Source organism: Sylvia atricapilla, chromosome 22 (genome assembly GCF_009819655.1).
Source record: "Sylvia atricapilla isolate bSylAtr1 chromosome 22, bSylAtr1.pri, whole genome shotgun sequence".
In the NCBI taxonomy this organism is placed as follows: domain Eukaryota; kingdom Metazoa; phylum Chordata; class Aves; order Passeriformes; family Sylviidae; genus Sylvia; species Sylvia atricapilla.
The window spans coordinates 364,284-392,148 of NC_089161.1; the positions used below are offsets into that span (position 1 = coordinate 364,284).

Below are 27,865 nucleotides of genomic sequence, written 5' to 3' on the forward strand. Positions count from 1 at the left end.
TGGGCAGGAGCCTCCTGAGCTCTGCAGGGTGTGAAATCGCTGGTTCACGCAGCCGAGGGTGCCGAGGCAGGAGCAGAACCACCGCAGATCAGGACTTGTTGGTGATGCATCCAAGTGCTAATGAGCCTCCGGCAGTGCAGGGCACATTCCAGGGCGTGCGCACCTTGAAAGCGCTTCCTGCAGGGACTTCTCTTCCCCACAGTGCCTCCCAGAACACCTGAAGATGTGTCTGGGTGGCTGCCGGAGCACCTCCCTCCCCTGCTCCGGACGACACCTCAGCGAGTGCCAGCCTCTTGGTGCTGTGAGCAGGTTCCTTCGGGAGCTCTGCATCTCAGCGATCCAGGCTTTGCCCCTCACTGCAGCCCCGCTGGGATCTCCAGGGGGAAGCCACCCTGACTCCTTCAGCACTCAGACTGCTGCTCTCCGCTGACCCTGCACATCCCGCTGGTTTTAAGGAACGCACCTTGGAAAGGTAATGGCAGAGTCTGACTGATGTTCTCTCCGGGTATCTGTTAAATTGTGGGATGATTGTTTAAGATGTTTTCTTCCAGGCATTCAGAACCTCCTCTGACTTTACATCCTTCTCCCTCCCTTTTCATCCCATTTTCTGCCCTGCCTTTGTCTCAGGGTTTCGCCCTGCAGTGAGGCACCTTCGGGCACATGAATAGTGAAATGACTGGAGGTGACAGACGTGGTGACTTTCTTAATGCTCTAAACTTTCAGCGCATCTCCATTATCTTGTCTTCTCTTAGGGCTTTAGGGAAGGGCTGGTTAGTCCGTTCTGGTTAGTGTGGGCACACAGCTGTGAACGTGTGGTGTGGGTCCATCACCAGCCTCCCTGAGCACACGAGGGCTGTGTGAGAATATCATATTCTCACAGGATATTCTTTACTGCTCTAAGTGCTAATCTAGCTTTACAATAACCACATCCATTTCCAGGTCATTTGGAAGGGACCCAAGGCACGAGTCAGGGTGCTGATACCAGAGTACATTTCCCAGGAGCTGATGATCTGATACGGTCATTTGTACAGAGGCTGAAGGTTTCTGAACCAGCTGGATATGAATTGCCAGGCGTTGTGGATCCAAAGGCCGTAGCTGCTGGTTGCAACCATGCTGAAACCATGAAATAATCCTCTCTACAGGGGCCAGAGTGCAAGTCCTGCACTGCCTCTCACAGGGTGTCTGGGGCTCCTTGCTGAGCAGGGCGTTCCCCCTCTCTTTGAAATATATCCCACTGTAAAAGGGAAAGCGAGCTAGGAATTGATTAGCCATTTAGAGATTGCATTTGATGTTTAGGGTTGGGGTTTTTCGGAATGATAACCTGAAAAAAAAGTAGTCCAACGACAACTCATTTGTTTCCTTAAAAAGTGCAAAATACTTATGTAAAGCACAAGACTTATCAAGCAGGATTCTCCTGCCACAGAACAGGTACAGCACAGACAGCAGGATTTAAATTTCCTTCATGTTGTCTTCCTGCCTTAAAGACCAACCTCGTTCTCATGGGAAACACTTTCAGCTCCCATCATCACATTTAGCTCCTGGGAGTGCTGCAGAGGAGGGACTGTGGGCACTTTGCTCCTCCTGGAGGTCCCTGCAATGACCTTGCCTGCAGAGAAAAACCACAGCAGAGCTGAGCAAGCAAACGCTGGGGCACTGATGACCTCGGGCAAGCAGCAACTGGTTCCTTGGTCACTGAAACTGGGCGCATCTGTCCCCAGTTTGGATCTCAATGCATCATCTCGTTGGAGTTTGCTTTCATCAACAGAAGGAAGGGACAGGTCTGGATTGGCACCAGAGACACCCGTGTAAAGCACAGCATCTCTGTCAAGGCTGCTAGAAAGGAAGGTTAAGGTGACATCTCTTTGTAGTCACATTTCTTCAGTTCCACCGCTGCATTTCTTAATCCAAATCCACATATGTGCTGCTTTCCTTCCACACTTACCAGCAAAGTCCTCTGATGTTCCCAGAAAATCTCTGCAGAAGCTTTTTCCTCAGGCCAGGCCTCTGACAAAGGATCTCTTCCAAAGCAGCTCTGCTCCTGCTGGGATCTCTCAGCTTTCCCCATCTTTCCCCCTCTTTTACGATGGACCTTTTTGCTGTTGGGGAAACAAGCACAGCCCATCCCTGAGGTGTGGCCTCTTCATCAGGAGCTGCACCTTTCTGACCCCTTATCACTGTCAGAGTCTGCCCCAGGATGTGATAAGCCTCACGACTGTCTCCAGTGTCTGAGGACTGGGACCCCAGACTCTGAAGGGTCTGGCTGAGGTGGAACATTTGCCAAGTCCCAGGAGACTGGTATGCATAGCCATGGAACTGGTCACAGTGGACTGAGCCAGGGCTGCCTGTCCAGACTGCTCTGTCCCTATCAGAAGGACGGTTTGCAGCTTGTTCCTGAGCAGCCAACCTCAGCACAGGTGGCTCCTGCTTTGGCTCTGTGCCTCTCACTTTGGTTCCCTATAAAAACCCTGGAGGCCCCCGCTCACTTTTGTGATCACCCCACTGGAGAAGATTGTGTCTATAGACATCTCAGCCTTGAGGACTCATCCCTCCACGTTGGTAGCTATAATCCCCTCTCTCTCTCTCCTTTCTTACTATTCTTTATTTCTCTCCCCACTATGGCATTTTGGTGGCACTAAATAAAGGTGCATTTTTGATTGGGTAAACTGAATTATCCCCCGCTGTGTCTTTTGCACGCTGAGATCCCTAAAACGAGCCATCAGGTTTCCCGCATATATCTGCTGACCCTGACAATCGCTCAGCGGCTGCTCCTTGCCTTGGGGCTGAAGGTCCTGCACTCTGCTCCTGCAGCAGCTTCCCCACGTGCTGGAGGGCTGATGGCCATGCCTTTGGGGAGTGCTGTCCTTCCTCTGGGTGCTTTGGGATGGCTGCATCGCCCCGCTGAGCCGCGCAGGGGTTAATGGATTCGTGCTTAGGCAGCTTTTTGAAGATGAAAAGCGCCGTGGAAGGGCTCTGTTATTGTTACCACGTATGAAGAGGTCTGTAGCAGACCCAACCGTATTGTGTTTGGCCACTGGATGTCACAGCTGCTCAACACACAATGCCGCTGAAAGCAGAAAGGAGAAGTGCTTAGCCAGCAACGGGCAGCAGCAGTTTCCAGAGCCTTTACTTGTTCTCTGCAATGGGTTTTGTTTGTTGGCTCGCTTTTTAAGGGGCTTGGGGTCTTCTCCTCTGTTTGTGCGCTGCTAATGTTGGTTTTCAGAGGTGGAGCAGCAGTTGTGCTGCCCCTGCCTGCCATAACACTGGGAGATGAGGAGCAAACGGAACATTTGTAAGGGGAGCAGTGCAGATGTGTATCGAGCCCTAATTACAGGTGTTAGCACACGCTGCCAAGCTGCCTCGTCACTGAGTTATTCCTTCTCTGTCCCATCCCATGCACAGCACAGAGGCGGGGATGATGGAAACATTTCTCCAGGGCTCTCTCTGGACACAGCTCCTTCAATCCTCACACTCAGACCACGTTCCAGTGCTCCTCACACTCATTGCAGTGGCAGGTTTGGCCTCCCCCTTCCTAATCCTGCCTTCCTGCTTTGCTGTCTTCCAAAGTCTCAAGCAGAGATCCAGAACATGAAATCCCCTTTCAGCAAAGTCTGTAGAGCAGCCCTAAAGAGACGTTACAAGGGCTGTAATGACATTTCCTGGAAATGAAAATGAAGAGGGATTATTTGACCATGTTCTCTCCTTTTTATAGCATCACATTGTCCTTTTCTCCACCTTGGGGAAATGGCAGTGAAAGGCTGCTCCTGCCCACGGTGCAGCGAGGTGATAACCACCCCAGAAGTGATGTGAACATTAAAAAGGGAAAACTATTTTAAGATAATCCAAGGGTTACAGCAATAACTAAGAGTAATTGGCTGAAACTGAGCAAAGGAAAATTTAGGTTGACAATGAACTGCAGGTAGCTAATGCTGAGATCTGTTAGACCGTGAAATGGAATTCACAGAGGAAACCTCTCTGCTTTCAAATGGGCAAATCCTGCCTTTAGGAGCACTGGTGTAGATCTCTGGTGTCTGTCTCTGACTGCCTCAAAGCCCATTTCTTCCACAAAGCTTCAGCAGAATCATAAAGGTGTCTGAATCTATATCAGAAGGAGGTAAGAAGGTGTCCCTGCCCATGGCAGAGGGTTGGACGAGATATTCTTTAAGGTCTCTTCCCAAGCAAACCATTCTGTGATTCTCTGATTAAATTTAGTCAAATACATCAAAATATTGTATAAGATGAAGGAGGTCTAAAGGGATTGTGTGAACTGGAGGAATGAATTCCAGGGCTTTTCTACCTCTGTGATCTCTGTATGTACTTGAAAACCAGGGGCAAAAAGGGAAGGGAAAAAAAAAAAGAGCACGGGCAAACTTTCAAAGAAAAGAGGGCCAGTTTTGGAAATAAGCTGTAGAAACATTACAGGAATCGTTGAATAAAAGAATCTCGTGTTTCAGTCCAGACAGCTATTGTCAGCTTTCCTCATGGGTCTGGGCCTGCCAGCACTGGCTGATCTTTGCCTTTCATAAAACTTGTGTAGGCTCTGGATGCCTTCACTCATCCAGCACAACCTCAGCAGAGAGAGCTCTGTTTGAAGAGGTTTTACACTGACTCAGACAAACCTGGATGGCCTGATTGAAGGCACTCTGTCCATCTCACTTCAAACATCCTGTTCCTGGTCAAATGTTTGCTGGGCTGGCCAGTGCTGCAGCTCTTGCTGCAAACCCTGGTGGAATTCCTGCTGATTCAGAGGCAGAGGAGTTAACCCTTCCAAGTTCTGGGTCAAAGGAGCGCTGAGGTTGGAGCCAGCTACTTCAATGCCACGTCAGGGTTTTAATGTGGCCACCAATTCTCAGAATGTCAGACTGGAGCTGAGCTTTAGGCCAGCGAGGACAGAGAGAATTAGCCCGGGAGATGCAGGATTTAAAAGATGGCAAAGAGTCAGGGGAAGCTGCAGAGATAAAAGTGAAGTGCATGGAAGCCAACGATGTGGGATAAAAGGCTTATTTCCTACTGCAGTGCAGGCTGGAGGGGGCAGGCTGAGGTCTGTGTGAAAGTTCCCTGCCTCTGGGAAGGAATCATGGCAAGAATATTCACGGCTGACAACACAACATCAGATTTTCTCACTGGCTAAATCTCAGTGCAGGGATGAGTCCTGTTCCTGCACTGTGTCCATTCTGCTTTCCATCCATTATGTCCAGGGGCAAAAGAGCTGCTGGCCAAGACAAGGCTCAGGCCAGCCAGGTTTAACACCACACACACTAAAAAAGCTCCAAGAACCAGTAACCTGTGGCTGGCGTGGGCAATACTTTGTACAGGAATCTTCCATAACACTCAGCTCAAAGTTGAAAGCTCAATATCCTAATATATTTAAAGGACTTAATCAAAATTATTGTTCTGTCCCAACCCCCAAACAAATTCGTGCTTTGTGCCCTTAGTAAATCCTTTCCACAGATTGCTGTGTGTTCATAGACTCACAGGATGCTTTGGCTTAGGAGGGGCCTTAAAGACAATAATTTGAGCTAATAGAGATGTGGGTTTGGGATGTGCTGAGCACCCACAGCTCCTGCTGATGCCAAGTGAAATGTCACAAATGTTGCAAAAGCTCCATTAAAAATTAATTCGCTTGTCATCTCCAGTTTCCTGGCACTGGTACATTCCCGACTGGGCTTTATTTCAAGTCCTTTGTGCAGACTGGGCTGGCTGATCGATAAAGCCCAGGCAAGGGAAGCAGCTTGTCACTGTGTGCCATCCATTTCCCCTCCCCTGCCGCACTCAGGGGCAGGTGACAGCAGTGACCTCCTGTGCCTGACTCTTCCTCACACCCCCCTGTGCTGCTGTGTGCAATCCTGAAGTGCAAAGAGGTATAAACCCCCCAAATTTCACCCTCGGCTAATTTCAAAGCCTATTTACACAACTGGGTACACAAGGATTAAGAAGTGCATTGCAGGGCAGGTTTGCTTCGTTTGGTCCTTACACAGTCCAGTGCAACCGTCAGAATAAATGACTTCTGCAGAGGAGAGAGGGAAAAACCACATTTGGTTAATCAGCTCAGCATTAATCAGCAGTTCCCAAAGACTAAACATGCACTGCTCAAACCAGCAACCCAGGAAAGGCCTTTTTATGTTAACAATTCACTTGTAAAGAATAAGTTTTAGAGTATAATACCTGCTTGTGTTCTTCAGCACAGAAACCTGAGCTCCCACGGCACCTGTAGCTCACCTGTGCCTCTTACTGTTGAATTGCTGTCATTATTCATAGAGTCACAGAATGAGCAGAGAACGCCTGTGCTGCAGCATCTTGGGGTCTGTCCTGCCCAAACTGCCCCAAACTGCCCCAAACTGCCACCCAAACTGCCCCAAACTGCCCCAAACTGCCACCCAAACTGCCCCAAACTGCCCCAAACTGCCACCCAAACTGCCCCAAACTGCCCCAAACTGCCACACCGGGTCTTGCCTCCTGTGCAGCTCACCTCAGTTGCTGCCATCTGGCTGAGTGGCTGAAAATCACCTTGTCCCTGAAAATAATTGCCAATTTTATCACAAGTGGCGGGGACAGAAGTGCTGAGATTTCACTGATCTGAGTTTTTTTGCCTCGTGTTTAACATTGCTGCCTGTCACCTAAACCCAGCAGCCCAGCTATGCTGCTTTTCTTGGAACCTCTCGCTCTTTTCCAAAGAAGGTAAAAAATTCCGTTCCTGGGGGGACTTCTGCTCCCCTTTTGTTTTGAAACCACGGGTTTAGGAGCTGGGGGCCAGGGCTGGGAAGAAAGGGCTGCCAGCAGTGTGTCATTCCTGAGGGAGGAGGAGGAGGAGGTTTTTCAAAGGGAATGGCATTTGCCTGCTGACAGGATACAAAAAGGCAGGGAGAGAATCCACGGTCTGTTCCCTGTTCTGCCAAATGACTTTTCCTGGACCACAGACAAGTATTTGCTCGGGACACATTTTTTAAGGAAATCAAGTGTCTGAAGGGACACAAGAGCATTTAGACACCTGTCACCTGCTAGTTTTTATTTGAATCCCTGTACGTTTTTTGAAAAGCCATCCAGGGTTTCAGTCTCTTGTATGGTGCCCGGATCTTTCAAGTCTAAATAGTTTTTGAGAGCTCTGAATTTTTCAAAGGCTGCAAATCTCTCCCATTCAAAACTAGCTTTTCAGTGATGAGGGAAGGTGCTGAAAGCAAAATGCTTTGAATGCTAAGGCTCAGGGATGTGGAGTGCTTTTAAACCCAGCCTCAGGAGTCTGATTTCGGGTGGAGCTAAGTGTCTACAGTTTTGATTTCTGGCAAGACAGTGGATGCTCTGCACTTTGGAAATGCAGTCCCCTGGATGTCTCCCGCCTTTGGCTCCTTGCTCTGTGTGAAGGGAAGCAGCTCTGAGCTCCAGGCCGGCTGCTTTTTGCCTACAAAGCTCTGTTCAGCCCATTCATCGGGAATGAATGGACAGGAAAGGGGACAGAGCTGTGCAGGGCTCAGTGACCCGAGGGCATCAGCTCTGGCCATCGGGGGAAACCTGTCCCCTCTGCGGGGACAGCTCAGCCAAAGGGGCGGTGGAGCTGAGTGGCCAAAGAGACCATCCTCTGCTGTCACTGCTTGGGGCAGGGTGAGGAGGAGGGCAGGAGAGGGGCTGCAAAGAGCTGGAAAAATCACCATTTGTCTTACTGAGGGGTTTTAAAGCATCTCTCCCCTTGGCTGCAGGTACAACACCCCGATGGCAGCGCTCCTGCTGCTCCTGGTGCCCCTGGGCCACTGCCACCACGTGCCCTGGACATACCAAGGTAAAAACACGGCTGCTTTGGGGCTGCTGCTGCTGAAGAGGCTCCCTTCCCTCCTGTGCTGCTCCTGTCCCTCAGTGAGACATCACACAGCAGCTCATTTATTCCACTTTATTGATGCCTCCGTGTCTGGGAAGTGATTCTCCTCAATGTCACCTCTCTTTACTCCTTTGTGCGGTCAGGACACATTGTCAGGGCTGGCAGCACAACGAGGTTCAGACAATGGGGGAAATCTTTAGAATGTGTTAGGAGAAAAGCTGCCCTTTGGATGATCCTGCAAGGAAAAGCTTTAAATACTGCCTGCTTCTTATTTTATTGTCATATCCCAGGCAGCACAGAGCACTAAGGAGTACTTATTTAGGTATTTATTATTTTTTTGGTGAAATTTCATCTAAATTACATTTGTGTCAGGGGGTTGTTTGCCGAGCTCACCGAAGTAAATGTTAATCCTTTTACGATCTTCCGTGGGCTAAGCTAAAACAAAGGATATTGCTGAAGAGTTGCAATATTGCAATTGCTCTCTCCCTAGTTAAAAGTAGCTAATTACTGTCAGTTCCTGATCCCAAGCTGAGCCTTCCTGCCTATTGCCTTGATCCTATTCACTGGCACGGCTTCAGAACCAATTCCACACCTCTGGCAGTGGGGCCCCATCCAAATCCCCATTTCCATATAGACCCCGCTCCTCTTTGGGTGGAGGTTCAGCCTCCAGCAATCCCCGAGCCGCTGCTGCAATGCAGCTTTCTTCCCTCGCAGCACAGCGGTCCCGCAGACACAATAATGTGAATTTTCACTCCGGGGAAGGCAAAGCAAACCTTTGATGGCTGCAGCTCGTTTCAGTAATTAGATTGGCATTTCCCGCTGGCAAATGAGCGCTCCGTGCTCCTGGCCACCAGCGCATCCCTGTCCCCTGCCCTGCAGGAGAAGGAGAGCTGGATGAGGAGCACTGGGGACAGCACTTCCCGGACTGTGCCGGCCAGCAGCAGTCCCCCATCGACATCCAGAGCAGGAAAGTGAGGTACAACCCCGCGCTGCAGCTGGAGCTCAGTGGGTACGATGGGCCCCTGCAAGGGCAGCTCAGGATGACCAACAACGGCCACTCCGGTAAGGCTCAGGGCACAGAGTCCTTTGTTTCACCTCTGGAAATGCATCCGCAGACAATGGCCTTTCTTTGAACTCCGCTTTGCCATCTCGCTTCATCCTGCTCTCTTTGGTTTGCTGTTTTCCTCAGCCGCCCAGGAAAAGCTCTCCAGAAAGACAAAAATGAACCAGACAAATAAAAGGCAGATGGGTTTCTGCAAGGTGTTTTCTCTGTTGGACATGAGAAGGGGATAAAATGCAGCTGGAGAATTCCAGATGGACCCTTTCCTTTAATGTGCTGCAAGGCAACAGGAGTGCAGCGGTGAGAGGTGTCTGAGGTTCCCTGACTCCTCTGCATTCAGAAAAATGCATCTTTTGGCCTGTGCATTAATCAGAAGTGACAGGAATGGAAACCTCTGCATGCCAGGTTTGGTTGGATGTAGGTCACCCAGTCCAGTAGTGGAGGATCCTTCCCTCACAGCCAGAGGATTGGGGTTTTGGGGCTCAGGAAAGGAAACTGAAACACAGCACACATTGAAAGCCCAGCCTTTGGCTGCACAGTTTCAGGGCAATGATTGTCATTTAGGAGATCCCAGATTCCCCAGCTGCAATCTGTAATTCATCGCCTAAATAATTCATCAGCTGGCACCTTGGGGATAATGCCTTCGGACTACAGATGAGCAAGGAGAGAGTTTTCTGATGGGAGAGAGGACGACTGCTTTGGGGAAGGTGTTGGGAACACAAAGCTGTCTGCTCTTGAGTCCTGCCCAGCTGCTCTTTCTTCCTCCTGCAACAAAGACAGAGACAAATGGGGCAGGGCAGTGACAGACAAAGTGCCAGCAGAGGAAGGTTGTTGTGATTGTGCTCCTGAAAATTGTGACTCCTTTTGTGTGGCCCACACCGACTCAGCGTTCAGAGCTCTCTGTCAGCACTACTGCCCTGCCTGCCTAGACATTAATTCTTGCAGGTTTAGCTTTTCTGACTGCATGTGTGTATTTGTCCGTTCTTTTGTTAACTTCCCAACAATGATTTTCTGGTGTGGGGCAGTTTCCTAAAGCACAGAGACAAACGACTGGCCCTATTCACAGCTCCTGTGAGTCAGGCTGGCGTTTTCTACTGGCTTCAGTGAGATGGGACAGGGCAGCAGAATCTCTGGGGGAAAACACTCAGCACATCTGAAAGGGACAGGAGAGGGATTTATCAGCAGGACTCTCCTTACAGCCTCTCAGAGCCAAACCCCAAATGTCTCACGCAGGAAACCAGGTTCATTTTTTCTGTGGGCGTGTTAATGAGACCTAAAAATGCCTTTTTGCTGTGGTTAACAGAGAGTTTTGGGTTAACAAAGCCTTTTGCATTTGCACCTTTCCTTTTGTTTAAAAGAGGGCTGGTCCTCCAGCTGGCAGCGAGGAGGAGCACAGCTCTGAAAAATTAAAATGTCATCCACGTGTGCATCTTCTTCCAGGAGCAGATTTAACTGGGACCTCAAGTGTGCCCCTCATTAAGTGATCTCCTCAGGGGCAGGGCTGGGCTGGCTGTGCTGTGCTGTCCCTGCAGGGGTGGACAGGGATGGACAGGGATGGACAGGGATGGACAGGGATGGACAGGGCAGGGATGGACAGGGATGGACAGGGATGGACAGGGATGGACAGGGCAGGGATGGACAGAGGCCAATGTGCAGAGCAGCAGTGCTGGGGAAGGCTGAGCTACACTCACCCTGCACAGCCCTGGCTGATTCTCCCTGGCACAGCCAGAACAAACAATCCACAGATCAGGATTGTTGGAGAAGGCTCAGCTACACTCACCCTGCACAGCCCTGGCTGATTCTCCACCTCCTGGCAGAGCCAGAACAAACAATCCACAGATCAGGATTGTTGGAGAAGGCTCAGATACACTCACCCTGCACAGCCCTGGCTGATTCTCCACCTCCTGGCAGAGCCAGGGCAAACAGGGGCGAGGCACTGCCAGCTCAGAGCAGCCACGCTCCCCACTCACACTGCACATGGGTGAAAAGCAGAAACAAGCCAGGCTACTCCCTTCCTCGTGCTCGCAGCAAATATTTGCCTAAAATATCTTAGAGGGGCCTTAGGCTCGTTACAGACTCACAGCACAAATCCTCGGCTGTGTTTTGTCGAAAGTAGAAACCCTGGTGAGGCACTTGAAGTAAATAACCCTCATTATGGAAGGCAGTCAGCAGGGAACTTATGAAAAAGGTAGATTATTTTATCCCTCCCACTCTAGAGCCTTTGGGGTATTAAAAGGAAACATGCTTTCATCTTGGTCTGTCTATAAAACAGTTCACAAACAAAAGAAACTCCTCAGAAACCCAAACTATGACTAATTAATAATATGTTGTGCAGCATTTTGCAAGGATAGTTGCTAGTTTTTATAACATGCTGGGGGCTTTCATTGAGATGAGGCAATTCTCCACTTTCACTCCTAGATGTATTAACATAATCTAGGATTTCTGGCAGGGAATTAGCAGGAAGACAAAGGGTTTGTGACTTCTCCTTGGCAAGGAGAAGAAAAGAGGTTTGTGTCCACAAATCCTCCAGCAGTGACAGCCTTTGCAAACCTGCAGGGCATTCCCAGAATGGCTGGGCCTCGCTGGGAGCTGTGCCAACACACGAGGCCAGTCACTCTGCTGATTCCCATCCCTCTTTCCTGCCCTGGGAAGGAGGAGGTTAACAGCTGTGCCAGATGTGCCGGGTGAGAGCGAGCATTAAAACTTTCATTAGTGCCTAATTAGCGCCAAACAGAGCAGCTCAGGGGGGAGAAGGGCAGGCACAGCTGGGCAGCCCTGCTTGTCCCTGGTGTGCTGCACCAGCCTGAGCCCAGGGAAGGTTTTAAATTTTAAATTCTAAATGTCACAGTTCTCCCTCCCACTCTGGGGCCGTGGCTGCTCATTGCAGGAGGTGCCAGGGGCACTGCAGGGACGGGCAAGACTAACCAACTGCTGTCCCCACCGCTGTCCTTTTGCAGTGCAGATCGATCTGCCGCCCACCATGAAGATCTCCAGGGGGCTGCCAGGTCTCTACACAGCTGTCCAGATGCACCTGCACTGGGGTGGGCTGGAGCTGGAGACCAGCGGCTCGGAGCACACCATCGACGGGATGCGCTACTTCGCCGAGGTCGGTGTGGGACAGGCTGAGGGCACTGGGCACCCTGGGCACTCTGGGCACTCTGGGCACTCCAGAACTGCAGGCTGTGCCCCACAGAACCTGCAGGGCCAAGGGCTCCCACCAGGGCTTTGGCTGGTGCGGTGGGAGGGCTGAGCCTGAGCACAGCAGGCTCCAGGAAAAGCCATGGCAGGAGCGCTGGTGTCCTTCAGAGGTGGAGCTGTTCCCCCAAGTCACCACAAGCTGGGAAAGCAAAGGTCCCTTTGGCCTGGTACGAGGCACAAACAGCAGGAGTTGGGGTGGTGACTGTCCCTTCAGTGTGTCCCTCAAAACACCCCGCAGCCACTCATCACTGCTTCCTAAACAACCCCATCTCTGTCTGCAGCTGCACATCGTCCACTACAACTCTGCCAACTACTCCAGCTTTGAGGAAGCCAAAGACAAGCCCCAGGGGCTGGCTGTGCTGGCCTTCCTCTACACGGTAGGTGTGACCCAGGCTGGGGGCACTGGCTCAGCTAAAACCTCCCTCAGACACAGCCCGGGCCAGGTGTGTACAGCTGTGTACAGCTGTGTACAGGTGTGTACAGCTGTGCCAAGGGATGGGCTCTGGCACCTCTTCAGGAGGCTGTGCTGCTTCCCCTGGGCTTCACACAACAGCACCCAACACCACTTGGGAGCCCCAGAAAACTGCCCTATAAGTAGGATTTATATATATCTATTTATATTTGTATATATATAATATATATATCTCCCATCTGTATATATCCCATATATAAGGATATCAGCTGGGGTTTGCCTCCAAGCCTTGCTCTGCTTTGCCAGTGGGAACATTTGATTCAGCATGGATTTAAAAGCAGTAAAAAAGACTCCTGTTCACCATTCTACCTGTACAAACCTGACCATGCCTCGCATTGTCCATCAGATCTGTGCTGGTCTTGGTTTTCTCTGTCTCCCAGCTGATGAATTAGCCCCTCACAACTGATGGGCACTGAGGGGGACAGGCAGGTGACACCTTTTGACCAAGCGTCTGTGCTGTGTTTAGGACGGGCACTTTGAGAACACCTACTACAGCGAATTCATTTCCAAACTGGCAAGGATCAGGTTTGCAGGTAAGTCGTGGGAATGCCGTTTTCTATCCCTGGTACCCTCAGGGATACCTGTGTGCACACACTGCCTCTGGGGACAGATGTTTTCTGTCAGCATCCTCAGCCCTGCACAGCTCGGGGGCTCCGGGGAAGGTGCTCAGGGCAGCAATAAAGGCACTCCTGGAGGTCTGTGCATCGGCTCCCTGCAGCCTGCTCTGAGCACTTTCACCTCTCCCTTCCCTCCCCGGGAGCTGCTGATACCATCTCTGCTTCCTTTGGAGGTCAGTCAACCATGCTCCGCTCTCTGGACGTCCGAGCCATGCTGCCAGAAAACCTCTCCCACTTCTACAGGTACCAGGGCTCCCTGACCACCCCGCCGTGCTCCGAGAGTGTCATCTGGACCATCTTCCAGTCCCCCATTGTCCTGTCACACACCCAGGTCAGTGCTGGCCCCTGCCAGCTCCTCTGCCCTCCCGGCCTTTCCCTCTCTGTCCCGCAGGGATCCCGGGAGCGGAGGAGCTCTCTGGGCTCCTCTCACGGGAGTTTTTGGGGTGGATTCCCGAGGAACTGGAGTTACAGGTGACTCTGAGTCACAGCAGGGTCAGGCTGTGGGGCAGGCGGCCCCAGGGCTGCTGACTGATAACAAAACTCTCTGCTCGGTTAAGCTCAGCCACCCTGAAGCGCTATGAAAAGGAAGAGACCAGTGAGAATTAACGAGGCAAAAACTACTGCAAGAGAGTCCTCCTGAAAAAAAACCCCAAAAAGCCCCAAACCAAACCAAAAAAAGAGCCATTCATAACATTAAAATAATTACAGAATAATTGGCAGATTTTGGAAGGCATTTCAGGGTTTTTTCTTGTCTAGACTTACACTGAAAGCAATGCCTTCAGGTTAATAAATAATAAAGAAGCATCAGAAACATTTTCTTCCAGGAGAAGAACAAGATTAAACTGAAACCACAGTAGTGGGGCTTCTTTGAAAAAGAAATACTCTTTGTGGCAGGGGAAGGCTGGAAGGCACTAGGGAGGAAGGTACAGAACAGCAGCAGACTCTCCGTCCATGCGTGTCACCAGGCAGGTGCTCGGGACACCCCCAGGCCAAATGTCCTCATCGGGAATTATCTGATAGGAGCCCTGAGCTTTGTTCCTTCCCCTCCTGCTGCTCTGCAGGAGACTCTGAGGGCTCCTGGCCAACGGGGGCTGTGCACTGCAGTTCTGGCCAGAGCTGCTGTCCCTGTGCCCTCTGTGATGTCCCTGTGCCCTCTGTGCTGTCCCTGTGCCCTCTGCGCTGTCCCTGTCCTTGTGTGATGTCTCTGTGCCCTCTGTGCTGTCCCTGTCCTTGTGTGCTGTCCCTGTGCCCTCTGTGCTGTCCCTGTGCCCTCTGTGCTGTCCCCCTGTCCCTGTGTGATGTCCCTGTCCCTGTGTGATGTCTCTCTGCCTGTGTGCTGTCCCCCTGTCTCCATATGATGTCTCTGTCCCTGTGTGCTGTCCCCATGCCCTGTATGATGTCCTCATGCCCTGTGTGATGTCCCCATGCCCTGTGTGCTGTCCCTGCCCCTGTGTGATGTCCCTGTGTGCTGTCTCTGTGCCCTGTGTGATGTCCCCACACCCTGTTTGCTGTCCCTGTGCCCATGAGATGTCCCTGTGTGATGTCTGTCTCCCTGTGTGCTGTCCCTGTGCCCATGAGGTGTCCCTGTGTGCTGTCCCTGTGCCCTGTGTGCTGTCCCTGTCCCCATGAGATGTCCCTGTGTGATGTCTCTCTCCCTGTGTGATGTCCCCACGCCCTGTTTGATGTCCCTGTCCCCATGAGGTGTCCCTGTGTGATGTCTGTCTCCCTGTGTGATGTCCTTGTCCCTGTGAGATGTCCTTGTGTGCTGTCCCTGTGCCCATGAAGTGTCCCTGTGTGCTGTCCCTGCCCCTGTGTGATGTCCCCATGCCCTGTGTGCTGTCCCTGCCCCTGTGTGATGTCCCTGTGTGCTGTCTCTGTGCCCTGTGTGATGTCCCCACGCCCTGTTTGATGTCCCTGTCCCCATGAGATGTCCCTGTGTGATGTCTGTCTCCCTGTGTGATGTCTGTCTCCCTATGTGATGTCCCTGTGCCCTGTGTGATGCCCCCCTGCCCTGTGCGATGTCCCTGTGAGATGTCCCTGTGTGATGTCCCTGTCCCAGATCCAGCTCCTGGAGAGCACGCTGCTGGACTGGCACAACCGCACTCTGCGCAATGACTACCGGCACGTGCAGGCGCTGCAGGGCCGTGTGGTGGAGGCCTCCTTCCCAGCCCGGCGTGCCCAGGGTGAGCCCCGGGGCCACCAACACCTGGGGGACACCAACACCCCCGGGGAGGGTGTGAAACTGCGAGTCCTCTCTGTCCATGGGCTGGGATCCCCTGTGCGGGAGCAGCAGTGTCCCTGCCCAGGTGGAGGTGACTCTGCTCAGGGGGAGGTGACTCTGCTCAGAGGGAGGTGACCCTGCCCAGGTGGAGGTGACTCTGCTCAGGTAGAGGTGACTCTGCTCAGGGGGAGGTGTCCCTGCTCAGGTGGAGTTGTCTCTGCTCAGATGGAGATGTCCCTGCTCAGGTGGAGTTGTCTCTGCTCAGGTGGAGGTGTCCCTGCTCAAGAGGAATATCCCTGCTCAGGTGGAGGTGTCCCTGCCCAGGTGGAGTTGTCTCTGCTCAGGTGGAGGTGTCTCTGCCCAGGTGGAGGTGTCCCTGCCCAGGTGGAGGTGTCCCCCACTGGCACCCCTTGTTGAAGGTGTGTGCCAGCCCTGCCTTCGGAGTGTCACACACCCCCAGGGTGGCTGGTGCCACCTGGCACCACGTCAGGAGCCTCAGCTCAGGTGTGTGTGGTCCTGGGGCGTGTGGGAACAGCTCTGGCTGGGCAGGCAGGCAGCACACAGGGGAGCTCTGTTAAAACACAGGGTTTGCTCAAACGAGAAAATGTGCCGCGTGCAGGTCCCAGCCTTCTGTAAATTCAGCTGTCTGATTGCTCCAGCAGAGTGTCATCCAGAGGAGATCACCCTCAGGCTGGATCAAATCCAGCTGCAGCTGCAGGACATGAGGAGAGAGCTGCTGAATGGACTGAGCCACACAGGTGAGGAACACAGGCTGAGGCCAGCTCCCCTTGGGAGGATGGGGAGCCCAAAGCACTGACAGGTTTGGTACTGACACACTCACAATTTGGACCCAGATCTGGAAATACACGCTGCTGATGGAAATCCCTCACCACCATCAAGGCCAGCCCTAAGCCAGCCACCCCCACAGCAGCTGCAGCCCTCTCCTGCCACATGGGAGCACATCTTTGCTTTACAGACAGTGAAAAGTTTCAGCTCAGTTCCCCCCGGGATAAATAAGCATCACCTCTATTTTATACCACATGAGGATAGAGGAGGGAAAAACAGGATTTTCCCAAACATTTGGGTGGAGGAGCTCAGCTTTTCACTATTTGAAGCCCCTTCCCTGCTGGCACAACACAGTCACTGGAAGCTCAGAGTACACAGCCCCACCAGTTCTGTGGGTTATTCTCCAGGATCTGGGCATATTTACAGGAAATATAACTGCTGCCTTTTTTGGTTACTTCAGGTACAAAACCCAGCCCCTTTCCAGCTTTCTACTTCCCCGTGGAGAACATCGAGAGCTTTGTGGAGGTTCATCCCCTGCGAGCTGTGTCTCTCCAAGCCTTCACGCTGTGTTTCTGGAGCAGAGCCCAGCCCGTGGGCAGCCAGACCATCCTGTCCTACTCCACTGGGGACAGCGACCACGAGCTGATGGTGACGGTGGGCTCAGAGCTGGGGCTGTGGCTGGGGGGACGCTTCCTGAGCTTCCCCGTGCAGCAGGAGGCGCAGGGCTGGCTGCACCACTGCATCACCTGGGCATCCCGGGAGGGAACAGCCAGCCTCTGGCTCAACGGGGCGGCTGGCAGAGCGCAGAGCATCCAGAAGGGCTACGTGAGCAGGGCCGGGGGCACGCTGGTGCTCGGCAAGGACAGGGACAGCCTGCTGGGGACGTTCTCTGCCGGGTTTGCGGGCTGGCTGAGCCGGGTGGAGCTGTGGAGCAGAGTGCTCAGCCCCGCAGAGGTCCGGGCGCTGGCGCTGTGCAGGGCAGGGCAGCCCCAGGGGGATGTCATAGCCTGGGGACAGACCCCCATGGCCCTGCTCGGGGGAGTGATCCTGCAGCCTGACACCAGCTGCCAGTGAGCACAGCCTCTGCTTCTGCTCAGGGGCAGCAAGGGAATCCCAACCGGCTGCTGGGAAATCTGAGAAAAACCTCAGATGGATTGTTTCTCCCCCTGCTTCGTATAGGCTCATTCCCGGTGCTCCAGGGTGTCTTTTCACCAGACCAGAACCTCCATCAGTGAGATAAAAGCAAATGAACTGCTGAATCTGGTACAGTCCAGCAGCCTGGCTTGTCACACCCCTCCCAGGGGGTTGATTTAGATCCCCATGCACAGATTTTTTTCATGCCAAAGAGCTGCTCTCTGGTCAAATAAAGTTTCTCTCCCATCCCTCACCCAGTCTCGGTTTCTCACCACCTTGTCCCTGCTGTTTGTCACCACCAGCTCACCACTGCTTCTCCTGCAGTTGTGTCCCATGGGATGCAGAGCCCTGGCAGGACAGGTCCTGTGCAATCCCTGTGCCGTGGCCACTGGAACAACTTTGTTTTTTCTGTAGTGGATGTAGAGACAGAGCACAGAAACAGCTCCTTTTCCAGCACTTAGAGAGCACAACCTTGAGCACAGGTGTATTGTATATAGAAACTAGTTTTCTAAGGTTAAAGTAAATCGTGTGAAGGGTTCTCCATCTACTACACAAAATCCATGCCAAGCTGTTCAACAATCCTGCTTTTTTTGTTTTCAAAACAGAGGGCAGCACAGTGATATACCAAATGAAATTTAATTTCCCCTTGCTGGGCCCTCAAACACACAAGTGACAGCTCCTCAGAGGAGCTTTGTGCACTCCTTGCACGCGACTGCCCACACCCAGCCCAAGGGCTGGCTTGTGTCCCCTGGGATGTCACCAGGACTCCAGGGACACACATCACCTCGTGCCATCGGCTCCTTGTCACAGAACTGAGCTGGCTGAGGACATTTCCCATTCCTTGTAACAAGAGGAGGGCTCGGCAGCAGTAGGTTTGCAGTTGGATTTGATCTTAAATGTCTTTTCCAGCCTTAACAGCTCCGTGATTGTCAGATCAGCATGGAGGGAGGAATCCCTGTGTTTGTTTTCCTGCTGACCAGATCCTGTCAGGCCCAACCCAGCTGGGTCACATCTCACTGCTGGAGAGAGATTTCTTCTCTTCCTGCTTGCCCAGGGGGTAGGAATCTTTCAGCTCTTTGCTCTCCTGAATCTCCACTTTGTTCCTCTTGGCCATGATCCTGTTGATTTCCATGAAGGTTTTATTCTTGGTCTCAGGAACAACAAAGAAGATGTAGAGCATGGTGGCCACGCAGATGGCACAGAAGATGAGGAAGCTGTAGGGCCCCAGGCCAGCCTAGGGCAGTGACAGGAGAGAGCAGGGTCAGGTGCAGGTGGAGTTACCTGCTCTGCCTGTGCTGCACCCTGCACTGGCCACTGAGAATGCAGCCACTGGCAGGTGCACGTATTTTAACCTGAACAGCTCCAGGTTGGGGTGGTTTCAGATTCTGTCTCCTCAAACCACCACCAGGGGTTTAGTGGACACTCAGTGGGAAAGGAGGGTGAGGGTCTCCTCCACAGCTCACACGGAGCCCAGCAGCTGCCTCAGCCCAGGTTAAAGGCAGGACTGCAGCAGTTTGTGGGTCACTGCTGCTGGGGGCACTCTGAACAGGCACCCAGACTGCGGAAGCTAAAATTGTCCCCCTGAGGCACATCCTGCAGTGAAAAATGGGGAATTTCCCATCTCATCCAAGCTCCTGAGCTGGGGATGACACCTGGCAATCAAACTGCTTTCTCAAACTGCTTTCTTGTAAAGCCTGTGCAGCAGCCAGGTGTGATCAGAGAACGCTGAGGAACATCAGTCCCTTAACACAACCCCACACTAAGGTTTTGAGAACCAACAAGTGCATTTACAGCCCCTCAAAGCCTCTCTGTAAGAGCAGAGGGGTGAAGAGGCCGATTCCCAGCCCAGGTTTGCCCTGTGCTGGGGTCCTTACCTCCATGTAGAGGAACACCAGCCCCACGGTGAAGTTGCTCAGCCAGTGCACAGAGCCCCCCACCATGAAGGCTGCGGGTCGGGACGACTGCAGGAACATCTCCGTGATCATCACAGCTGGAATGGGACCTGCAAGGCAGCCCCAGCTGAGGACATCCCCAAAGGCAATCCCCTCACTGAGTTCCTGACCAGACTGCCCATTTCACTGGCAGACAGTGGTTTCTAACAGTAAATCAAACATGGGTTAAATTTAAAGGAAAAAAAAACAAACAGGGGAATGAAATGGCTTGCACAGGGCATGGGCACACAGAGATGAAATTCAGCCTCCCTGGGTGAGCTCCACAAAGGTTTTGGTGGGAAATGGAGCACACCACCTGGCTTTGGTGGGAAATGGAGCACAACACCTGGCTTGGGTGGGAAATGGAGCACAACACCTGGCTTTGGTGGGAAATGGAGCACAACACCTGGCTTGGGTGGGAAATGGAGCACATCACCTGGCTTTGGTGGGAAATGGAGCACACCACCTGGCTTGGGTGGGAAATGGAGCACACCACCTGGCTTTGGTGGGAAATGGAGCACACCACCTGGCTTGGGTGGGAAATGGAGCACACCACCTGGCTTTACCCGGCCTGTGGGGGAGACTGTGAGCACTTACTGGGTCCGATGGCGTGTCCAATGATGTAGGCAATGACACAGACTATGCTGAGGTAGGACATCCAGGAGACAGTGTTCTGCAAGGATTGGATCACAGGTTAGGTGTGCTTCCTGTCTGAACACCCCCAGCACATTCGAGGCACCGTTCACAGTAAGAGTTGGGGGCATTTGAAGGCAGTGTCACCCTTCAGTGGGACAGACACGGCCACAGTGAGGCACAGGAGCCACACCTGGGTGATCCTGCTGCCAGAGGGACGCAGCAAGAGCTGTGGCATCCTGCAAGGGGCATTCAGGATTTTCCTGCCTTTCTTTGAGGCAGGTGTGCAAGTACAGGGACCTTTCAGGCTGTGCCCTCCTCCCCAGGGTGTAAAAGCATCCTCACAATGGTCTGTTCCCTGTGAAGTCCAGAAATCACGGGTGGCACCACCGGAGCCTTTCATACACACCTGGAGATTGAGGGCCAGAGTTAGGACTGCACAGGAGACAGAGCACAGCAGAAAACCAGCCAGGAGCAGGATCCTCCTCCCCAGGGATTCCACAATGAAAACCTGGAACAGACAGGGGAGGGGGAGACATCAGGGCTCAGCAATTGCTGCAGATGTTTGTGTCCAAGGGACCCCTGCCATGGAAAGCATCTCCCAGCGTGTGCAGACAACTCTCTGGTGGAAGCTTTTGGGGCTGAGATGATCTTCAGGGTCCCTTCCAACCCAAAGCACTCTGTGACTGCAGGATTCCTGATTTAAGCAGGGGCAGGAGGGACTGGGCAAGGGGGAAGCCCCAGACTCACAGCCAGCAGTGTCATGACGACGTTGATGGCACCAATGGACACGGTGACGTACTGGATGCTGCTGCTGGCCACTCCTGCTGACTCAAAGATCCTGTCTGCGTAGTAGAAGACCTGCAGCAGAACCAGAGCTGTGTTAGAACCAGGCAGAACGTGGGAATCCCCCTCTGGGCTGCTCGAAATCCTGGCACTGGTGCACAGAAGCCTCGGGATGGAATTTGTCCATTTCTGGTGTTTGGATTTAGGCACTTCACTGGAAAAACTTTCCAATTATCATTAACAGGGCAGCTGACCCTGTACCTTGTCCATGGATTTGGAACTGGCCCGGGCTGACCCACCCCCTGTGTGACACTGGGCGTGTCCTGGGTGAAGGGGCACTGCCAGCTGTCCCCTGTGTCACCACAGCCCCCATCACCCCCTGAGTGACACTGGGCGTGTCCTGGGTGAAGGGGCACTGCCAGCTCTGTGTCACCACAGCCCCCATCACCCCCTGTGTGACACTGGGCGTGCCCTGGGTGAAGGGGCACTGCCAGCTGTCCCCTCTGTGTCACCAGAGCCCCCATCACCCCCTCTGAAGTCCCCCCCTGTCCCCACTCACCCCATTGACCCCCGAGAGCTGCTGGCCCGCCATCATGACGATGATGGAGATGAGCTGCCACCTCAGGCCCTTGAAGGTGAAGAGGCTGAGCACAGAGAACTGCCCTTCCTCCTTCTCTGACCTGTCCTCCTGGTACATCTCCTGGATCTCATCATCCACGTCCTCCCGGCCCCGCAGCCTCTGCAGAGCTGGGGGGGACAGCAGGGTTTCCTGAGCCCTGGGTTTGCTGAGGGTTCCCTCCTCAGGCCAGGACACAGCACTGTGTCACCCCTGTGCTGGGCATGCACACACAGGGAAAGGAGCAGTGCTCTGAGAATTCCACCCAGGGAGAATTTCACCTCCCTGGGCTGTTATCCATGTCCCACAGGGAGATCCAGCCCATCCCATCCCATCCCATCCCATCCCATCCCATCCCATCCCACCTCACCTCCAGGACAGTACAGGGCAGGAGAGGAGAGGAGAGGAGAGGAGAGGAGAGGAGAGGAGAGGAGAGGAGAGGAGAGGAGAGGAGAGGAGAGGAGAGGAGAGGAGAGGAGAGGAGAGGAGAGGAGAGGAGAGGAGAGGAGAGGAGAGGAGAGGAGAGGAGAGGAGAGGAGAGGAGAGGAGAGGAGAGGAGAGAGAGGAGAGGACAGGACAGGACAGGACAGGACAGGACAGGACAGGACAGGACAGGACAGGACAGGACAGGACAGCACAGGACAGGACAGCACAGGACAGCACAGGGCTGTACCTTTCCGTGCCTGCTCCTCGTTGCCCTTTTGGATGAGCAGGTATCTGGGACTCTCAGGGAAAAAGGGCAGTGTCAGCAGCTGGAGCAGGGATGGGATCCCAGTGAGGCCCAGCAGCACCGGCCACCCTGCAGCGAGGACACAGACATCAGCTGAGGGAAACCCTCCCCCGGGAGCCCACGGAGAGGGGCTGAGCCAGGCTTTTACCGTTGGCATTCCCAAGGATGCCGTGGAGCCCCAGGATCTGGGCTGCCAGGATGCCAATGGTGATGAAGAGCTGTGGCACCACCCCAATGGCTCCTCTCAGGTTTTTGGGGGACATTTCTCCAAGGAACATGGGAACCACATTGGAGGCCAGACCTAGAAGTTAAGGGAACAGTGTTGGACATGCAGCTCAACCTCCAGCAAGGATTCCCATGGGGGAAAAACGAGATTCCTGGTGAACCACAGGATGCACAGAATCTTCACAAACCCTTCTGCTCTGAGTGTCTGGATCAGGAGCTGCCGGGTAGCAAAGCATTTTTGGAGTGTGACAGGATGAGCCTGCCCTGCCTGCAGAGCCAGCAGATGATCTGGGGGTGAGAGTTCAGTGTTCACCCTCCTAAAAGCAGCTTTCTGCCAGCAGGCTCTGCCAGGAACAGCACAAGGCACAAAGGAAAACTGCTGCTCCAGGCTTGGAAACAAACTCCGAGTACAAGAGAGGAACTTTCCCTAAAACGAGAAGGGAAATCAGCACCCAAACACGCTGCTGTGAAAGTGGAAGGAAACGACTTTGGCTTTAAAAAACTCCCTGCTCAGTAACGCTGAGCTGAGAGCTTTCTGCTCTGAGATGCCTTGCAGGTGGCTGGCTCTCTGGAATTGGTATTTATGCTCTAATAAGGACACCAGGGCCACGGGTTATTTTTAGGAACTTTCCAGGGCTGCCCACAGTGACCCCAGCGAGCTGCCAGCTCCTGTGCTTACGCTGGAAATCCTGGCAGCTCCCAAAGCCCCGGGATCAAATGACCACGGGCCACCCTTATCTGACATTTCTGAGTCCCTGGGTGCCAGGAGCCGGGGCTTACAAAGGTGATCAGGCTGATATTTGAACGATAAAAGGCCGAAAAGGCACAGAAACAAGTGCCACCAGTGGCAGAGGGTGACCCTGGGATGCTCCCAGCTCCTGCCCAGGCACAGCACCCTCAGCTCAGGCCACATCAGCCTGAGGAGGACAAGCCAGGGCAGCCAGGCTGGTTTGGTTATAAATAACTGCCCAGAGGGATCACATTTAACAAGACCCTTAGCATTTGTTGCAAGCTCCAGCGCTGAGAGCAGCTGCCAGCTTTAAGGGAGTCAAAAGCCAAAATAGAACCACTGCACTAAAAAAAAAAAAAAAAAAAAAAAAAAAAAAAAAATTAAAAAAAAAAAAAAATTAAATAAATGGAAAACAAGAAACCGGCTTGGGAAAGCAACTTGATCTGTACATGCAGCAATTCCACTTGGTGAGCTAAGGCAGGAAATTTGTCTTTACAAGCTGTCCCAGCTCATTAACAAACCACGGAGTGTGCCAGCCTCACCAGCCCCCAGCCAATTAATTGAGCCGAAATGCTCTCAGGACCCTTGTAGAGCTGTGCTCAGCGTGGGTCTGGTTGTCCCCTGTCCCTGCAGCTCCAGTGAAGCCACTCACACCAGGGACACACAGAGATCCAGTGGCTCTGGGCCCTTTGCTCTCCCTTTTAACACTTCTTTTCTCCTGCAGGAAGAGCAGTCAGTTCCAGGAGACGGGATTATCGGGTCTGGCAACGCTTTGGATGGATTATTCTGGTCATGTTAAAAAGGAAAGAAGCAGATATCTGCTCGGAGTTGTCTGGGAGAACAGATTCTCCTCTGCAGGTCTGCTGGAGGTGGGAGCTGCGGTACCCAGCAGAGGTTTATTGCTCTTTACAGTCACACATCTCCTCCCTACAGCTTCAATTCCAGTCCCAGGGCCATTATCTCCCCAAGATCTTCAGTACTTCTGCAGCAGGCTGACACACAGCCTTGTCATGCAGGTTCTAAAGTGTGCTACCTGCGAAAGCACAGCGCTGGGAGAATAAACCCCCTTTACACAGCCAAGAAATATTTATTGCTCTCCCTTTACCATCCACTTACCAGCAAATATTCCCATGACAACACGGGAAAGGATGATTACTTCAAAGGTTTTTGCCAGCTCGGAGGTCCCCATAAGGACTGCAGCAGCGATGGAAAAGAGGTTATTTATCAGCAAAGTGCCTTTTCTGCGAAGTAACAGGAAAAGAGAGAGATTCAGCTGGGCATTTCTGACTTGCAGATTGCCACAGACGGGATCTATCTGTCCAAAACTCGAACCATCGTGACCAACTCCGATCAGGGAGGAAACGGCAATGGGCACCTTTTTCCTGCAGGCAAAGAAGGCTTCCAGAAAGAAGTGGAGTTTCTCAGGAAACCTGAGCAGCAGAGGCCGGGCCTGATGTGGGATTTCAGGACTTGCTTGGCTCAGTGTCCGGCCTGGGCCACAGCAGACCGCAGGAATTCCTCCCCACTGGGTGACCAGCACTGATGGCTGAGCCCAGCAGCTCTCCACCATCCCACCTCTTTGGCATCAGGGGTGTGGGGGCGATTTCAGGGCTGGGCCAGGTGAGATAAAAGCTTATCTGTCCCCAAAGGAAGGGCAGCACCTCGGCGAGGGCTGGCACCTACCGGCCACAGTTGTTGACCATGGGCCACACCATGAGTGACCCAAAGAGGCCACCCAGAGGGAACATGGACACCGTGAGGGACCACAGCAGGGTCTGGAAGTTTCCATCCATGGGCACTCCAGTCCTGTCCAGGTAGGTTTTGTTGTAAAAGTCTTGCATGTACTGGAATGAAGCACAAAGCAGATTCAGCACGGGGAGTGCAATTTTCATGCTGTAAAGGTTAGATAACAATAAATGCCATTACGCCCTGCCATAAAATAACTGTCCTGATAAAAAACCGGCCTGAGGGAGCTGGGAAATGAAAGCAAGGGAAGGATGGAGAAGCCTGGGGTGGGGAACTGTTCCTTACAGATTGTTCTGTGCTTTAGGATGTGCCTGGTTCCCGGAGCTCATCTGTCCCGGGCACTAAGAGAGGACGAGCCCGTGCCCACAGACACCCACAGAAATTCAATTTACACGGTGTTCCATCTGCCTTGCTCTGCTGGAAGCCCCTCCCAGGCCGGGCACTCACCGGGGCAGGAGAGTTGATCACAGACACGTTGTAGCCGTACTGGAAGGAGGATCCAAAGGCAGAGATCAGAGCTACCAGGGCCAGGGGAAGTGTCATTTTCTGCAGAGGGAAGAGGGAAAAAAAAAAAACCATGAGCACCACCTTGGGAAGTAGGGCTGGCTTTTAGGCATTACTGACATTCAGTAAAAACAAAGCAATGCCCAAAGTCCTGCTCTCTGTGTTTTCCCCTTCATTTTGCTGCATATAAAAGTCCAATTGGGTTGTTTCCATTACAACTCATTTTGTTCTGCTTGATATGCCCACAGTCATTAGAGTAATTCACTCTGCTTTGCTGGTATTGATGAGTCATTTGGATGATTAATTTTTTCTTTTTTCAAGTTACCATTCTTAAAACACCACCCTGCAGGGAAAAGGTTGTCTGCAATCATTCCTCTCCGACGTGCAAATTGGGCAGTGGGATAACACAGGATATTGGCACAGGAGAGCTTTAAAAAGAAGTGATTTTTGCATCACATGCCCAAATCCCTTTCCTGTTGGTTTTTTCTTCCTCTGCATTTTGGGATGGAGCTATTTATGGATCTAACTGATTGCCACTGAGGCCGATTAGGACTGATCCAAGCAGCCCACGGAGGGTTTGGCTGAGGGCTGCAGGAGCTGCACTTTGCACTAGAACACAGGAGGGGACTTGCCATCTGGAGAGGGACCAGCACCCTGTCGTGGGCACACATTCCCCAGCCCCAGCAGGACCAAAACCAGTCGCCTTTGGGGCTCTCTGTTGACAGAGCTGCGTTGTTGGGCTTTTGTTTGGCTGCCTTTTATAGCTCACTAATGCATCTCACTGCCGCTCCGTCAATAAAGTCATTTCTCATTTTCATCTCGTTTGCTGCCACCCTCACCAGCCTTAATGGCCTTAATGTCTGTGAGGTTTTCCATCGCATCAGGTCCCACGGAGGGCTCTGTCACTGCCCTGGCTGGACACTTGTCCCCAAGGAGCTGCTGCAGCTCCTTGCCACTGCCCGGAATCCCGGCAGCTCAGCCCCGGGGCTCGCTGCAGTTTGAGACTGAAATTCAATCCCACCTCAGCCCGGGGACCAGGAGGAAGCTGAAGCTTCCAGGACTTTCTAGGAGGAGATTGCCGAGATTCCCTCATTGGTGATGGAAAGCAGCTGCCCTTAACCAAATCCCCCGGGGCTCAGAAGAGCCGCTGTGTTAATTATTGACATCCAGCACTGGCAGGAAAACCTCTGGCGTTCCCCAGCTGAGCCTTGTGCAAGACTCCCCAAACTCTGCTGTGAAAGGCAGCCCCATCCCGGAGCCTAAAACTGGTTAGAAAGTGGGAAAGAAAACACACACACCGAGAGGGAAAGTGTCACAAAAAAGAGAAAATCTCACAGAAAAGGGAAAATCTCACAGAAAAGGGAAAGTGTCACAGAAAAGGGAAAGTCTCACAGAAAAGGGAAAGTCGCACAGAAAAGAGAAAGTCTCACAGAAAAGAAAGTCTCACAGGAAAGAGAAAGTGTCGCAGAAGTTACAGGGTGGAAGAGCTGCAGACAATCACGGGACTCCGCTCTGCAGACAGACACAAACTGGGCACGGGGACAGAAACATCTCAGCCCCAAAGATCGTGGTCTTTCCCTCCCTTTGGAGGCACCCCGAGGTCCCGGGCTTGTCCCGTGTCCCCGGGGACACTCAGGCTCCGCACACTCACCCCCTTGGTGCCCTCGCTGCCCTCGGAGCTCTCCTGGCCCCGTCCCTTCAGCTTCATGGTGCCGAGGGCTCACCGATGCTGAGCGCAGCTTCTCCCGGCGGAGGCAGGCACTGGGGCTGGGACACCCTGCGCAGAAAAAGCCCCTCCGTGACTCTTCCCCGCACATCCAACCGAGGCAGGCTCCGGGTGCCCCGGCTGCTCATCCCCTTCCTCTGCCTCCGTTTGTTCTCCTTCCCACCCTGTCCCGGGGTGGGATGTGTCACCAGCGGCTGTCTCCAGCAGAGGAGCTGCCCAGGGACAAGGGGCACGGGCTCATGTCTCCATCCAGGAGGGGCAGAGCCTTCAGCAGGGTGGGGAAAGCGGGCCGATCCCCCTGCAGTGTGGGTCTGGCCAGGGACAGTCCATGGGGCTGCAGCTCTAGAAGCCGGGGCCGATACAGCTGGAGATGTTGCCCAGCAACTGCAGCATCAGGGCACACGGGGAGCAGCCCTGGCAACAGAGAGGGGCTCGCCCTGGGGCCAGCGCGGAGCCCATTAACCCCACAGGCTGCACACACACAGCCCTGCCCCGGCCACAGCGCTGCTGCGGCTCTTACCTCGCAGGCAGCAGCTGGTTCAGGCGCTCCCGCAGCCCTCAGGGCTCATCCTCGCACTGCTGGGGCTGGGTCAGTGTCTCTTGCACAGCCCTGGAGGTCTGGCCCTCCCCATGCGAGTGGAGCACCACGTGCTGCCGGCTCTCTATTAACCTCCCGTGTTATGGGGTTGCTTTAAGAGCCCAGCACCTGGTTAATCATCCACTACAACTGTCGAGTTTATCAGAGAAATGCAAAGTTTACAAGGCGTCCCCAGCAGCCCGAGGAACCAGAACCAAACCTCCTGTTTATTGGTCTGTCTATTTTTATCGGGCAGCTCAGAAAGAAAAAAAAAAAAAAAGCAAGCATCTCTTGAGCAACACCTCTTTTCCACGTGTCCTGCACGCGTTCCCTGGCTGGCTGCAGAGCGGCTCCACGTGGGAGCAGCAT

General features: G+C 53.1%; 2 protein-coding genes across 2 annotated transcripts; one reads left to right on the top strand and one right to left on the bottom strand.

The window, feature by feature from the left end:
• Positions 1 to 8,687: 8,687 nt before the first annotated feature.
• Positions 8,688 to 17,296, top strand: CA6 (carbonic anhydrase 6). Its single transcript, XM_066334567.1, has 8 exons — positions 8,688 to 8,866; positions 11,822 to 11,970; positions 12,344 to 12,439; positions 13,001 to 13,067; positions 13,325 to 13,482; positions 15,211 to 15,334; positions 16,032 to 16,130; positions 16,619 to 17,296. Exons 1-8 carry the CDS (start codon positions 8,845 to 8,847, stop codon positions 17,230 to 17,232), a joined length of 1,329 nt encoding a protein of 442 aa, XP_066190664.1. The 5' UTR covers positions 8,688 to 8,844; the 3' UTR covers positions 17,233 to 17,296.
• Positions 17,297 to 17,911: 615 nt separating this feature from the next.
• On the bottom strand, positions 17,912 to 27,473 carry LOC136370871 (solute carrier family 2, facilitated glucose transporter member 5-like). The gene is made up of 13 exons (XM_066334551.1): positions 27,440 to 27,473; positions 26,845 to 26,970; positions 25,137 to 25,235; positions 24,627 to 24,787; positions 24,060 to 24,184; positions 22,137 to 22,289; positions 21,932 to 22,057; positions 21,202 to 21,389; positions 20,607 to 20,717; positions 20,266 to 20,367; positions 19,821 to 19,896; positions 19,167 to 19,294; positions 17,912 to 18,526 (listed from the first exon to the last, which is right to left on the bottom strand). Exons 2-13 carry the CDS (start codon positions 26,899 to 26,901, stop codon positions 18,299 to 18,301), a joined length of 1,554 nt encoding a protein of 517 aa, XP_066190648.1. The 5' UTR covers positions 26,902 to 26,970; positions 27,440 to 27,473; the 3' UTR covers positions 17,912 to 18,298.
• Between the last annotated feature and the right edge of the window lie 392 nt (positions 27,474 to 27,865).